The sequence below is a fragment of the Pezoporus occidentalis genome, unplaced genomic scaffold, assembly GCF_034315485.1.
Source record: "Pezoporus occidentalis ecotype Australia unplaced genomic scaffold, CSIRO_AGI_Poc_V1 ctg166, whole genome shotgun sequence".
NCBI lineage: Eukaryota > Metazoa > Chordata > Aves > Psittaciformes > Psittacidae > Pezoporus > Pezoporus occidentalis.
Genome location: NW_026913488.1, coordinates 943647 through 956787, shown reverse-complemented (window position 1 = coordinate 956787; position 13141 = coordinate 943647). Strand labels below are relative to the sequence as shown.

The 13141-nt window shown below is 40.8% G+C and overlaps 1 protein-coding gene across 7 annotated transcripts in view; it reads right to left on the bottom strand.

The window, feature by feature from the left end:
• The window catches only part of PIK3C3 (phosphatidylinositol 3-kinase catalytic subunit type 3), a 72235-nt gene extending 65643 nt beyond the window's left edge, over nt 1-6592 (bottom strand). For 5 of the 7 annotated variants that reach the window (XM_062613388.1, XM_062613383.1, XM_062613384.1 and 2 more), the window contains exons 1-4: nt 6271-6404; nt 4244-4432; nt 3638-3781; nt 1284-1413 (exon numbers count right to left, since the gene is read on the bottom strand). In XM_062613388.1, the coding sequence (XP_062469372.1) occupies nt 1284-1413; nt 3638-3781; nt 4244-4432; nt 6271-6404 (597 nt within the window). Of the gene's footprint in view, nt 1-1283; nt 1414-3637; nt 3782-4243; nt 4433-5887; nt 6030-6270; nt 6405-6469 lie in introns of those variants that run through there. The other 2 variants (XM_062613386.1, XM_062613385.1) reach the window with 2 other exon arrangements.
• Nucleotides 6593-13141: the final 6549 nt, after the last annotated feature.

Sequence of the window (13141 nt, the reverse complement as noted above, 5' to 3'; positions counted from 1 at the left end):
TTATGAGCCATTAGCTAGAATTCTCATTTGGGATGTGAAAGAATTCCCTCCTTTTCCTCAAAGGCTTTGAGTCTTCACCTCCCATATGCCAAAAGAAGAGGCTAGAACAGACCAAGGTATTTTATGACTGAAATACTCTGCATTATTTGTATTACTTGAGCTAGGAAGCATAAGGGAATGAAGGAAAGAGGAGAAAGGCAACACTGGTATGGTATGGTCACGTTTGCATAACAGAACAAACATGAAATGGGAGGCTTACACTCTCCCTTCCTGGAAACTCACTGCCTACATCATGTAACCATGTGATGACTTATAAACAAGCCTTAGTATTTAGTGTCTGTCTACAGTGCTTCCTTAGGCTAGAGAGGATTTATTCTGTTTCTGTCAAGAAATGGGGCACCATGACTAGCAGAAAGCTTTAAATAAGATTTTCATTATAAATTAAAGGTGGACTAGAACTTAAATGAAAGTTAATTACTGTGATAAACATCTACAGAAGAAAATGAACATATTTAAGTCACTGGACTTATTTTTCACTAGGAGTTGCACAAAGGTGGAAACTAGGAGGCCAAGATCAAGTAGAAAGTACACTAAGTGGGTTAACAATTATTATAGAGTGATTTGGCAAGCTTGGAGTAAGCTTACTTGAAAAATGAGAGAATTCAGTGAGTAAAACAGCTTAAGAACTCACATCCACTGATCAACTGCAGAAGTAGTTCTGATGGCAAAAATACACTCTTGCCATCAAGCTGGGAGAAGAAAATCCTAATACACACATGTATTCATAACTTAAATAAATTAAGCTTTGGTTAATTTCTGCAATTTTACTCAAATTCTTTCTAATGCAGAGGTATCTTTCTAATGTCATACACATCTGAACACTACACTAGAGAGCCTTAAATCTAAATAAGTGCTACTGAAAGAAACTAGTCCTCACAAGTTATTGTTATGCACTGCTCTTACTGAACCTGATGGAATTTTGGCTTCCAGCATCTTCAATGCATGATCACAGTTTCATTTTACAAAGAATTAGGATGTTAAGTTGTTATAACAGTACGCTACTTATATGAAAAGGTATTTATATGTCCCCTTTAAAAAAAAAAAACTGCAGAAGCCAATGAGCATGATCTAGCTTACTCACTTTTATAAATCCTGTGAAGTACCTAATCAAAGGAAGATAGCTTTCACATGAAAAAACAACATGAGAAGCCTGTATACATTCCACTCTAAGGAAAGTGCAAGTTCTTCACATATACCATGAAGTTTATTTGCTATACCATTACCTTAGCCAAACGGCTCATCTGATCTTCAGAGACTGTGCTGCTGGTTCTCCCAGGAGTTTTGGTGGGCTCTGAGCCATCAGCTTCTACATTGGGCCAGACTTTCAAATCATGCATTCCCTGACGAAACATACTGCAGGAACAAAAAAGCAGAATCTCTTCAGTACATTCAAAATAACACACCTGTCAGGAATCAAAGTACAGCAGCAGCTGCAAGAAAATGAAGTAACTTCCTTTGCCAAGCCTAGAAACACACACTGCCATGCATAATTTAAATGAACTGCTAAAGTGCCTTGCTCCTTGTGCCCTCTATGGCCTTCAGTTTTATTGGCACGAAGTTTAAGAGAAAATTAGTAAGTCTGAACTAAGTTATTTGGCAAGTGGAAGAAAAATGGGTAATTCCAGAAGCCAGTGGAGTGGTATAAATGCAAACTGAGGACAGAGCTTGACCTTCATAGTTTTATTATTTGTAATGAAGCAGAAAGTATTTCTCTTGCCTTGCAAATTATAATACTGACTTTAGGTCTGCCAATCTCCAAAAATATTCAACTATAAAGCTACCTAAGTTTCACTTGAAGGTTGACTGCTATAAAAGAGACTTCTGAGCTGACAAATAAAAACAAAATTAAAAAATTAAAAAAAGAAAAAACATAAAAAAAAACTCCACAACCCTCAAAAGACCATTTTTCTCCATCTGTGCTGGAAATTAAATTGGTAATTGAAACTGTGCAGTGAACAGAACTTTGCAGGGTAGCTGACTACATCTTTTCTCTGCAAAACCCTCCTTTCCTTACTTATTTGTGCTGATTCACCTTAAAAGTTGCTTCACGAAACCAAGTGGATCACTTCACTCAACTTCAGGTAAGAACAACTGGAAATTGTCTACCTAACAACTTCAGGTAAATACAACTTTAAAAAGTCAACCATTAAAAATGAGAAATATCAACCAGAAAGACCATCTGACCTTGACTTTACATATCGCTTTATGGAATACTACTACAAAGATTTCCATTCACAAGCAAATACAGAATTCCAAAATTATTCAGTGCTTCTTGTCCATCTACTATCCCCAGGCCCCACATGCTGGAAGTAAAGGTAAATTTCATTCATAATTTTTATCTTTTTCCAGGAACTATGCTCTAATGTTTAAGAAACTATCAGCAGTCTTTGGGTGACAGTACAATCGATCAAGTTTAATTTTCTGCCCAAAGACAGTGCTAATCTTTTTGTCAAAGCACAGAGATACAACCTCTCTCTAGAGTCACTTTCTGCATTTGAATATCACTAGAACAGCTTTCCTAATTCTAATCTAAACTCTTCCTGCACTTCAATTTACCCTTACTGCTTCTTATCAACTGACAAAAAAAATACTTCTCCCCATGCTCCAAAACTACCTGCACACCAGAAAAGTGTTGTTACAGTCTTTTCTTCAGCCTCACTAGTCTTTACTTCTCCATCACACCTATTTGCTAAACATTCAATGACTCTCAGCAGCCAGCAATTTGCCTAAAGTCAATTATACAGAACTGAACATATGCCAGACAAGCTGATGAGTATGGAGGAGTATGAAACATTGCCCCTGAGTGTGCACACTTGAGAAGTGTTCATATATTCAACATTGTCTGCACATTTCACAAGAGCATCATGATGACGAATCCTTCAAAACTTAAGATTCACTCTAAACCACAAATCTTTTATTCTATTTGGGCAGCTGCCCCCTACTCTGTGTTTGATGCAAAAAGCACCTCATACTTTTCCTTAAACTGCATCCTATGTTTTTTTCAGTCCCCTCTGCACTTAGTCAAGATTCTTCTGATGTATTGTTCACCTTCCAGCACACCTGTAATCCTTCCTATCCTACTGTTATCATCCACAAATTTACTAAACCCACTGTCTAAAGGATAATGGATTAGTAATTGTGAAAACTCCATATTTACTGGGTTACATTTTATACCTTATAAATAAAAATTATAAATAAATTTATAAATAAATAATAAATTTTAAAATAAATTTATAACTAGATTCCTGCAAGCCAACTATGTTAAGTAATCAGTACTGGTACCCTTATATTACAAAAGTGCAAATATTAAGTGACTTCAGCATTTGCTACTTAAAATTCAAGCTTACACATCCTTAAAAAAAAAACCTAAATTTTGGTGTTATGCAAGAGAAGACTATTTTTTACAATACTGTCGCATGTGTGAAGTTACACTCATGAAAAAATAGAGTAAATCATTTATGTATCTGATTTTTCAAATGAGAAACTGTTAACCTGGCTTAAAAAAAAACCCTCTTGTAACCACTGATACCTCACTACATGTGAGCTTCAAATCTGTACCAAAGAAAATGCAGTATACCCATATTTCCCAAAGAGCGAGACTGTTGTTCCTCCCACAGGAACTGCTTTACCAGGTCCATATACGTCCCAGATGGTCAGAGCCACCTGTGCATTGCGAGGCAAGTCCGGGTACTTCACCGGCAGTTTCAGCCATTCATTCCAGCTGCAGGGAAACAGTCTGCGATTAATCATAAAGCTTTAGAATTCAGGTTAATCTATGAGTTTATACAACCCAGATTCTCCTTAGAATATGCATTTCTAAGGGCAGAGCATATTTAAAAAACTAGAGCCCAAAGAAAAAAGTACTCTGGCTTGATGACGAAGTACCAAAGATCAGTCTGTCCAGTAAACAGTATGACAATATGCCAGTCCAGGCCTCAGAAGTTATTTAAGAAGTAAGCCATGCGCAAACACACAAGTTCACTTACCCGTTACCAAAAAAGGTTATTTTGTGCTGTCATGGTAATACTTAATAACCATACAGAGACTTGAAGAAACTTAAGCTGCCTGCAGAACACAACAGAAAACTAATCTTTCTGACAGAAACAAAACCCATACGTATCTATTTATATAACTTGATGCCACAGTAACTGAGAGGAATATGAAATGAAAGGCAGGCACTTACTTCCACCTAGTGCTAAAAGCCTTGTAGGAAGTTCTAACTGGAAGAGCAAGAGGCTTCCCTTCTGCAAACACCTGACAAGTTACGTACAAGTCAGAGCAAGTTTCTTGATACAGTCCCGAGAACTTCAGCATTGGATCTTCTAAGAGAGCTTTGTAACTCTTCTGTTCTCTTTTCCCTTCCAGACTTCCTCTGGGGTGGGAGCAGGAAGGAAAAAGAAAGAAACAATAATTTATTTTATATACAGTAAAAAGCCTATTCTATTTCCTTTGCTTAAGTTTAGGATACTCAGTATTGAGGCCACCCTTGCTGTTCATTACTAGCCTGCAGTAAAATCCTAATGTCAGAGAGGACCTCAGGTTATGAAATGATGAATAAATACAGAATTTATTGCTATAGTGATTTAGCAGGGCAGCAGGAAGATGAAGGGCAGGAAAGGGAAGAATTACTTGTTTGTCTTTTCAATGGGCATAAACTTATCTAGTACAACCTGTAGATGCTCAGAAAGCACCAAATGAAGGACCTTAAGTAAGGCAATAACAAGATGGCATGTGATGCTATTATTAAAAGCAAAACAAGCATCATATTACATGTGCTCCAAATACTACTGGGGGAAAAACAAATAAACACACAAAATAACCCCCCTAAAAACCTCATAATTAAGAACAGCCTCTTTTTTTAAAGCACTACGAGATGTGAAAGTATAGCTTTGGATGCCAGCCATCTCTCAATTTAATAACAGAATAAAGCTTAGCAGACAGTCCAAATCAAGCCTGATTAAAGCCCTGCAACAATGTAGAATGCTAGTGTTAAAGCACACTGATGGTATTTATCAGGCCTCAGCTATACCATGATGAGAACAATCATGAGTATGTAATACCTGACTGCGGATGCACATGTGAAAACAAAAAAGAAATGTGGTGGTGATGGGAAAATATGTAACAACATCAATTATACAACAGTTATGATCAATAGATAACATCAATCTCCCAGCAGCAAACAAAAAAATCTATTAGTACCACAAAAACTTTCAGAGTAGATGAACATGTTTCTTTCAAGAATCTATCAGAGCACATTCCAAGATGACATTCACTCTGATGCACAAAGTCCTAGCTACACTTTTGTTTGGCAGAATGAATAAGTAAAGAGGACACACGCATCTGAATTCAGGTATCATCTTCCATTCAGAAGTTAAATAAGCCCCGAGTAGTTTTCCCACGTTAGCTTTCAAAAGTGCAATATACCTTAATGTAACTACACTGGGTATAGTACATTTAGAGCCAGCCATGTCCCTCCCACACAAACGTAAACATCCAATTGCTGTGATGCAGAAAAAGCCCTAACTTCAAAAATGAACCAGTGAAAGGAGAGGGCATTGAGCAGCCCGGTCTAGTGGAAGGTGTTGGAACTGGATGAGCTTTGAGGTCCCTTCCAACTCAAACCAGCCTGTGATTCTATGAAACACAGCATGTGATCATAGCACCTACGTGGTGAGAAACACACCAGATCTGCCTACAAAGGAAAAAAACAAGAGCAACCTGCTTTCAAAGCAGCATGCAAACAAGCAGGAAACTGTCACCAGCGTATCCTTCTGCCCTAACGCTGACGGGTGAGGCAAACAAGCAGGAAAGGGTGTCTCCAATGCACCCCTTCACTCTAAAGCTGACCGGTGAGCTGCCGCGGCAGCTGGTGAGGGTACCAGAGACAGCGCTGAGCTGACAGGCAACCCTTGCCTTAAAGCACTGCCGGATCTAAGCCAAAGACCAGTGCAAAGCGGCCAGAGCAGAGCTTATAGCCCTTGGCCCTCCTGACACCCCCCCCGCCTCCTGTCCCCACAGCACCGCTCCGCACAGCGGAGATCTGGATGCCGGCGACGGGAGCCAGCGCGGCCAGGCTTCGGGACCCAGCGGAGCTCCGAGGAACGGGCCCAGCCTCCCGCAGCCCGGCAGCACCCGGGCCGCTTCCCACACATCCGCTGCCGCCCGCGGCGCGGCAAGGGGTGACTGCAAGCCCCGTCCGCCCTCACTCACATCTTGAGCTGCACGTTGATGTCCAGGTCGCAGCTGTACACATAGTAAAACTTCTCGGCTTCTCCCATGGCTGCCGCAGCTCCCCGCCCCCACCACAACAACCCGCGGGGAGAACACCGCCTCCCTCTGAGCATGCGCCGCCGCCGCCGCCATTTTGCTTAAGGGAGGAAGGAGCCTGGATGCTGCAACTATCCTTTACCAAAATGGCCGCCGGAGCAGGTCAGCTGAGAGGGAGGTCTCAAGATGGCTGCGCCCACGTCGCTCTTTCGCACCGCCATGGCTGCCGCCAGCTGTACGGTATGCAAGATGGCTGCTCCCTCGGGAGGCATGGCAAGATGGAGAGCGGTCCCACCTGAGGCAGCGAGAGCCGGAGGGCCGGGCGACTGCACCTCACAGAAAACAACTGTAAAATATAAGAGCAGGGTGACTCGATACCTGGAACAGGCAATGCACAACGTAAATGTAATTAACTTACCATTTTAAAGCATCTTAGTATTTCAAGCATTAATAAGGATTGCAGTGACAAAAATGCATACTTCATTACTATCCCACTCTTACTGTGTCTATGGGGAGGAACGCTTTTGTAAGGAAAGAAGGACTGTTTCATCTCAACACTTTATTTCCCCTCTTCAGGTGCCCCAGTATTTCCAGTATATATGAAATACTCCTCAGTATTTTCACCTCCTCAGGTGACCAGGAGGTCTTTTCTTCATTTTTCTCCAGGAAATTGCAGAAAACCATGACCCCAAACCATTTATCACTAAAATAAAGCCTTTGCTTTCCAGCTGTGCCAAGCTGGCATGTGTCATGAGTGCAAAACATAATTTAAACACAATTAAATGAACAAGATCCTTTGCATAGATGATGTTCAAAATTTATTCTTTTAAAATGTTATCTTTTATCCAGTTTTTGTGTCTTCATTTGTCACTTTTTGCTCACATTTATGATTCCTACAGCTCTGACGTCCATTTATTGCCTGCCTCGTAATTTTTGATGGCTTCTGTTTATTCAGTAGTTTGGTTCCAATCCATTTTTTTACATAAAATCTCTGCTTTCCATAGCAAAGATAAACAAATGCGATGCTGATCTTGGCTGTGGAGAAAAGGTAAGACATAAAAGTGTAAAAAATTAAGAGACAAATCTCACCCTTTTAGAGCTAAGCACAAATAGTACTTTCATATGTGTGTACCTGTTTTGGTATTATTATGTCTCAGGAAAAATTAGATTATTTTTTAATTACTGGAATTAGTAGTGCCTCACCATTGATTTCGCTATTAATTTTTTAAGTCATTATTCAAGTTTTGTTTATCAGAAGAATAGCTACAGGGAAAAAAATAACAAAACCTCTGAAGCTGGCATTAAAAGAGTTTTGAAGTGGTATATTTCCCAACTTTCTCAGATTCCAGTGTGTCTGATTAAAAAGTACATTATGTCTCAGTGAGGCTAAAGAGGAGAAAATTTTTTAAGAAAGAAGTTCTTAACAATAAAATTGTAGAAAGATGCGATTTCAATCAAAAATGGTGCTTTATACTATTTTCCCATATGAATAACCTTACATTTATAAGTTCTCAAATCCTCCCTGGAGGCAGAAAGAAGACTTTTCACCTTGAAGTATCCTAAAGTACTTTGAAAACACAGTGATGGACGTACTGCAGATGTCTGGGAATTACTGCCTGCCCCACTGACACAGATTCTGCTGGAGGTGATGGGTGTCCAAATGGGTGCAGTGTCTGTACAATGTGCCATACATCAAAAGCTGAGCAGGGCCACTCAGTACAGAGCAGATGCAGAGCTGGGTGAAGGCATTATCCCATTTAACTCTCTGCTGCCGCAAATAATACTTGGCTCATATCTAAGTTTCACTCTTATGGCCAAAAGACACTCTTATTTCTGTGTGTGTTTTCCAGCTCAAAGTGCCTCACACATAAGGGTTGTTTTGCAGCTTGCAGGAGCGTTTTTATAGTGTGACATCTAGGGCCTGGCATGAAGGCATGTTGTGGCAGTTGTTTCTGGCCTGCTTGAAGTAGGGAAGGATTATTCCAAGTGCTAGGTGCTAAATAAGACACATCTATTGCCAATCTGCAGCACACCCATAAGCAAACTTTTCTGGCACGTCTAGTTGGGTTTCTTCTTTAAGGAGACTAATGAGTATATTCCATAAGGAATTCCAGGAGTAAAGTAGCACACACTGTACAGGCAACTGCATATATGTGGTAGCAAGAACAAAATCATAAATCATAGAATGTTTTCGGTTGGAAGGGACCTTAAAGCTCCTCCAGTTCCAACCCCTGCCATGGGCAGGGACACCTTCCACTAGAGCAGGTTGCTCCAAGCCCCTTCTAATCTGGCCTTGAACCAGGGTGTCAAGATTGCTGATGCTCAAAGTACCCTGTGAAGCAAACTCTGACCTTTATTGTGCCAACAGGAAGAGGGCATCTGTCCTTTCTAGACTTGGGGTGAAACTGAGAGAAGGACCTGAGGGACTAGCAGGCCTTCATTCTCACCGATTTTTACCTGCTTATGGCTCAGGACCCCATTTCAGAGTGTTCCGCATCTCAACAACGCCATAGGTATTAGTCTCCTGCTCCACCACAGCCCTGCCTGGCCCAGCCGCGGGCTATACTGAGTCAACTCCCACTCTTGGGCTAATGTCCCATCCCCATGGAGCTGTCCTGACTGCCTCGCAGTCTGCCCTGCTCTCTGTCCACAACACAGCCCAACCACATGTTCCTGTAGTGCCCTAACATTTTCCTGAGTGCTCAATCTTCAAACACCAATTTAACTCAACACATCAGCATTTACAGACTTTCTGAAGACAGGAACACAAAGAGAAATTTGTTTTTAGCTCTTGAAGACTGTAAGTAACTGGCTAGCTACAGCTAGATTTAGTTACTTACTGATATTAAGCCATTCTTGTCACTGAGAACCTGTAGCAGCTGTGAGATTGACACTCTTCACTGCTTTGCTCATGCATTAAAATTGCCCCCATCCCATTTCTGCTTTTCAGTCTGATAGTTTGTCAGGTCCCAGAAGCCTGATGAGGTGAGCATTGAGAAAACAGCGGGAGCAATAGAGAGCTTTGCTGCTGACACAATTCTCTTTGGAGGGAATGGAACTATTTTTCTTGTTTTGAAGCAAAAGTATCAGTTGCAGTTCATATTCGATAGTGATTCAATAGTCACAGAGAAATATGTAACCTCTCAAGCCTTCTGAGAAATATATATCATCTTCCAGAGAACAGCATTGCTGCCTCTTACACCATCTATTATCTGCTAGTGAGACTACCACAATGAGCAAGAGGACTGATCAGTTCACATGTTCAGCCAGGTCCCACATTCTTAGTAAAGTTGTTAAGGGAAGTTGCCGAAAGTCACCTGCCCTTCTGCATTCTACCGTGCTTTGCTATTACAGGACTTAGCTCCTAAACACACCACTGTTCTCTGTCTAGTGTGTACCAGGCCTTTTCTCATTGAGGGACAATACCACTGAACAAAGTGGCTGAAAGTATCTGTATGGTCAGACTTGCTTTGTTTCCAAATGTGGACATCTGTCCGCCAGAAACCAGACTGAGACAGGTAAGAGCTATACATAACCCTTAGTACATCTGTCAGATGGTAATGACTTTTGGAAAGTATCTGCTGTTCAGATACCACAGTGCTGGGCAGGTTTTCAGAACCAAAATGGAGAGGTGGTTAACACAGTACTTACCATATTTCCTTTAAAAATGGGTAAGAATTGGGTTTAAGAAAAGAAGAAAAGAGCTGCCCTTCCCTTCCCTTCCCTTCCCTTCCCTTCCCTTCCCTTCCCTTCCCTTCCCTTCCCTTCCCTTCCCTTCCCTTCGCCTCCCCTCTCACTATTCTATCCTTGGAACAAAAGCTGTCCCTGTAATGTGCTCAGAAAACATATAAATGTATACTGTATAGAGCAGAGAGCAAATATCCAAAGTCTAACCAGCCAGCAGCACATACCACTGTAGAGAGCTGAGCTCTTACAAGTGTGGCTCTGTGGATTCTAACCCAGATAATGCAGAAGTCATGTATAAAGCTCAGTTTGAAAACTCAGAGCAGCAATAACTTGGGTTTATGGAATGTTCTGGCTGACAAGGTTCACTTCCCAGCTGATTTTGTATTTTTTCATAACTAATTGCTGCTAAAGTTCTTTGAGAAAAGTCATCTGCCTTTCTGCCTTCTGAGTTCCTACTGTCTTTGTTTTGATAGGACCTAGCTCCTAACACACAGTATACTGTCTAGTGTGTGCCAGGCCTTTTCTCATTAGATGACACTACTGCTGAACAGACTTTCCGACTCCTTGTTTCCTTATCCTTCTGTCCAAAAACAACAACATCATTCCTTGTGCTCAAACAAACCCAGGACTGCAGGCATCTCTTTACAATTCAGTCCTGTCTTTTACTATTACCAGCACCAAGTGTTCCAGTTTCTCCCAGCAAGTTCCATTTCACAAGCAAAAAGGGTTTTGGCTCCACTAAGACCATGAAAAGGTTGTCCCTAAAACACTCTTGGTTAGGAAACCCTTTCTTTTTTTTTCATCACATCCGTAAGAATCTGTTTTCTGTGGCCCTGATACAGGCAGGTTGTTGCTGCATTTCTGCTGTTTTAAAGAGCCAGATCCTCAAAGTCGCACCTTGGTCCAGGAGGCAGATGTACTGGCCGATAAACACATATTGCAGCTGCCATTGGTAGTGATATGGTGAAGAAGATGCCCATTCTGGTTGGCCATGCAACCCAGAATGCTCCATGGAATAGGCAGACATGAACATGTTTATTATTAAATGCGTTCTTGAAAATATTAAAGTATTTGTTCTAATCCAGTAAAGTGAGGTATGATTTTACCTTTTTATGCTCAGTACCCTCAGGTTTCATCGCATCAGCTGAAGATGAAAGCACTGAGCTTCTCGCAACAATTTCTATTGAAATGACAGCAAAGCTGTGGACTTCCATTTTATTATAGAATCAGCCTCTGCAATAACCCTGTTTGGAGGAGTCCCTGAACTCATTCATCTCTATATAACTTGAACTCAATAAAGTTGCACTAGGAAAGAATTTGGCCCATTAACTTCAGTTTTCTAATGCTGTTTAGTCAATAAACCATATAATTCCCAAAACAAAGAAAAGGAAGAAATAATAATAATAATAATAGGAAACATGAAATGTCAACACACCTGTTCAGAGTGGGGTGGGGGAAGAGCTAAAGCAAAACAGAAATACTGAGTCGGGTCACCAGCTAAAGAAAATCAGTGTGACTCCAGTGAAATCAATTAAATGACACTGGGTAACACCAGATGCAGATCTGGTATGTAATTTTCAGGTTTTTCCAGTTCCTCCTCCATCTCCCCCCCCCATCATAAAATTTGTTTTAAAACAAAAAAAACAGTTTTGCCAGATTTTGCAAGTTCAGAAGTCTGTTAACTGAGTAAGTAAAGATATAATGAAAGCAATAACTGCTGAAACATCACACATGCAGTACGTATCTCCAGCCAGTCCAATTTTATGCCTAAGGAGACTGGCAGAGTTCCTGCTGCGATTGAGATCTTATGTCAAATTTATAAACTTGTTTTCTCCATTCTCCTCTCCTATCCCCATGCCCCATCAATCAGAGCTTATACCTGCACAAAAGGCTGATCCATCATTAAGGAGGCAGGTTTCAGCCAAATGTAAATTTGCACTTAAATACCAAAAAAAAAAAAAAAAAAAAGGAGGAATAACATGCTGCAGGGCAGGGTCACCCTCTGACCCTAGGCAATCTACCTCTCAATCTGCAGAGCGCAAGCTAAAATAACGTGTCCGCCAAGCAAGCAGTAAACTTTTCCTGCTTCTGCCTTTGTGAAGATTCTTGGAGTTGCTGTGTCTGCCGGCTGACACTCTGTCTGACTTTTAAAATATGAAAATCTCCTCCATATGCATTGAGCTCCGTTTTCTGCTTAGCATTTCAAGAGCCCTAAGGACCTTCAGGGGAAGAAAAAAAAAAAACCAAACCAAACCCATATTCTGAATTTTCAATTTTGATGACAATTTGCTTTCCCTACAGGATGTGCAGAAACACCTTGAAAAACTTGTCAGCTGCACTAAAGGAAATGTTCCTTGCCATGGGAATGAGGACACATCGCTTTCAACTAACTTAGGAAAACAAGTTTGACTCTTTCGTAAGAGTGGGTCATACTGCACCCTGCATTTTCCCAAAGTACCTGAACATCTCTTTTAGGTTGATCCAAATGAGAAGCTATAATAGTAGCAACTTTAAAAATCAAACAAACGAACCACAAACTGAAGTTTTGACCATGCATGTAAAGAGAGAATTTATTCCATCTGTCCATCCATCCATCCATCCATCCATCCATCTACTTATAGAAGAGTCCCTTTTCATAGCATCTGCATCCAAGTCAGTCTTCAGGGCATAAACAAAAGATTGTTAGTTTCTTTAAAAATTATTTTGTTATGCTGAGATAATAATTCTGCCTTCTCTAGGCCAGCCTTACCTTGCTTTAGAGTTAAGAGGAGACAGTAACATTTAAGTTATAGAATCACACTTCAAGAACATTGTGAGGTCAGCATGTACCATGGTTTGCAGTCCTGTTTTTCTCAAAGAATAGTAAAGGGAATCTAGATGACCTATGTGTATTAAACACTGCTTTTGTAAGCTAATATCAAATGAGGTGAATCCCACCCTTAAGATGAGATTTTTGCGTTTTCTCTGTAACCACCAGACCAGTAAAAGGCACACTGCAAGTGTTTCTTCTCTAAGCACCAGGCACATCCAAATTGTTCAGGGCACGCTGGGTTTTGTTGCTTCCACACTGCAGATGGGAGGTGCTCAGGTATGTGGAATACAAAGTTAGGTGTTTACTTCTTCACCT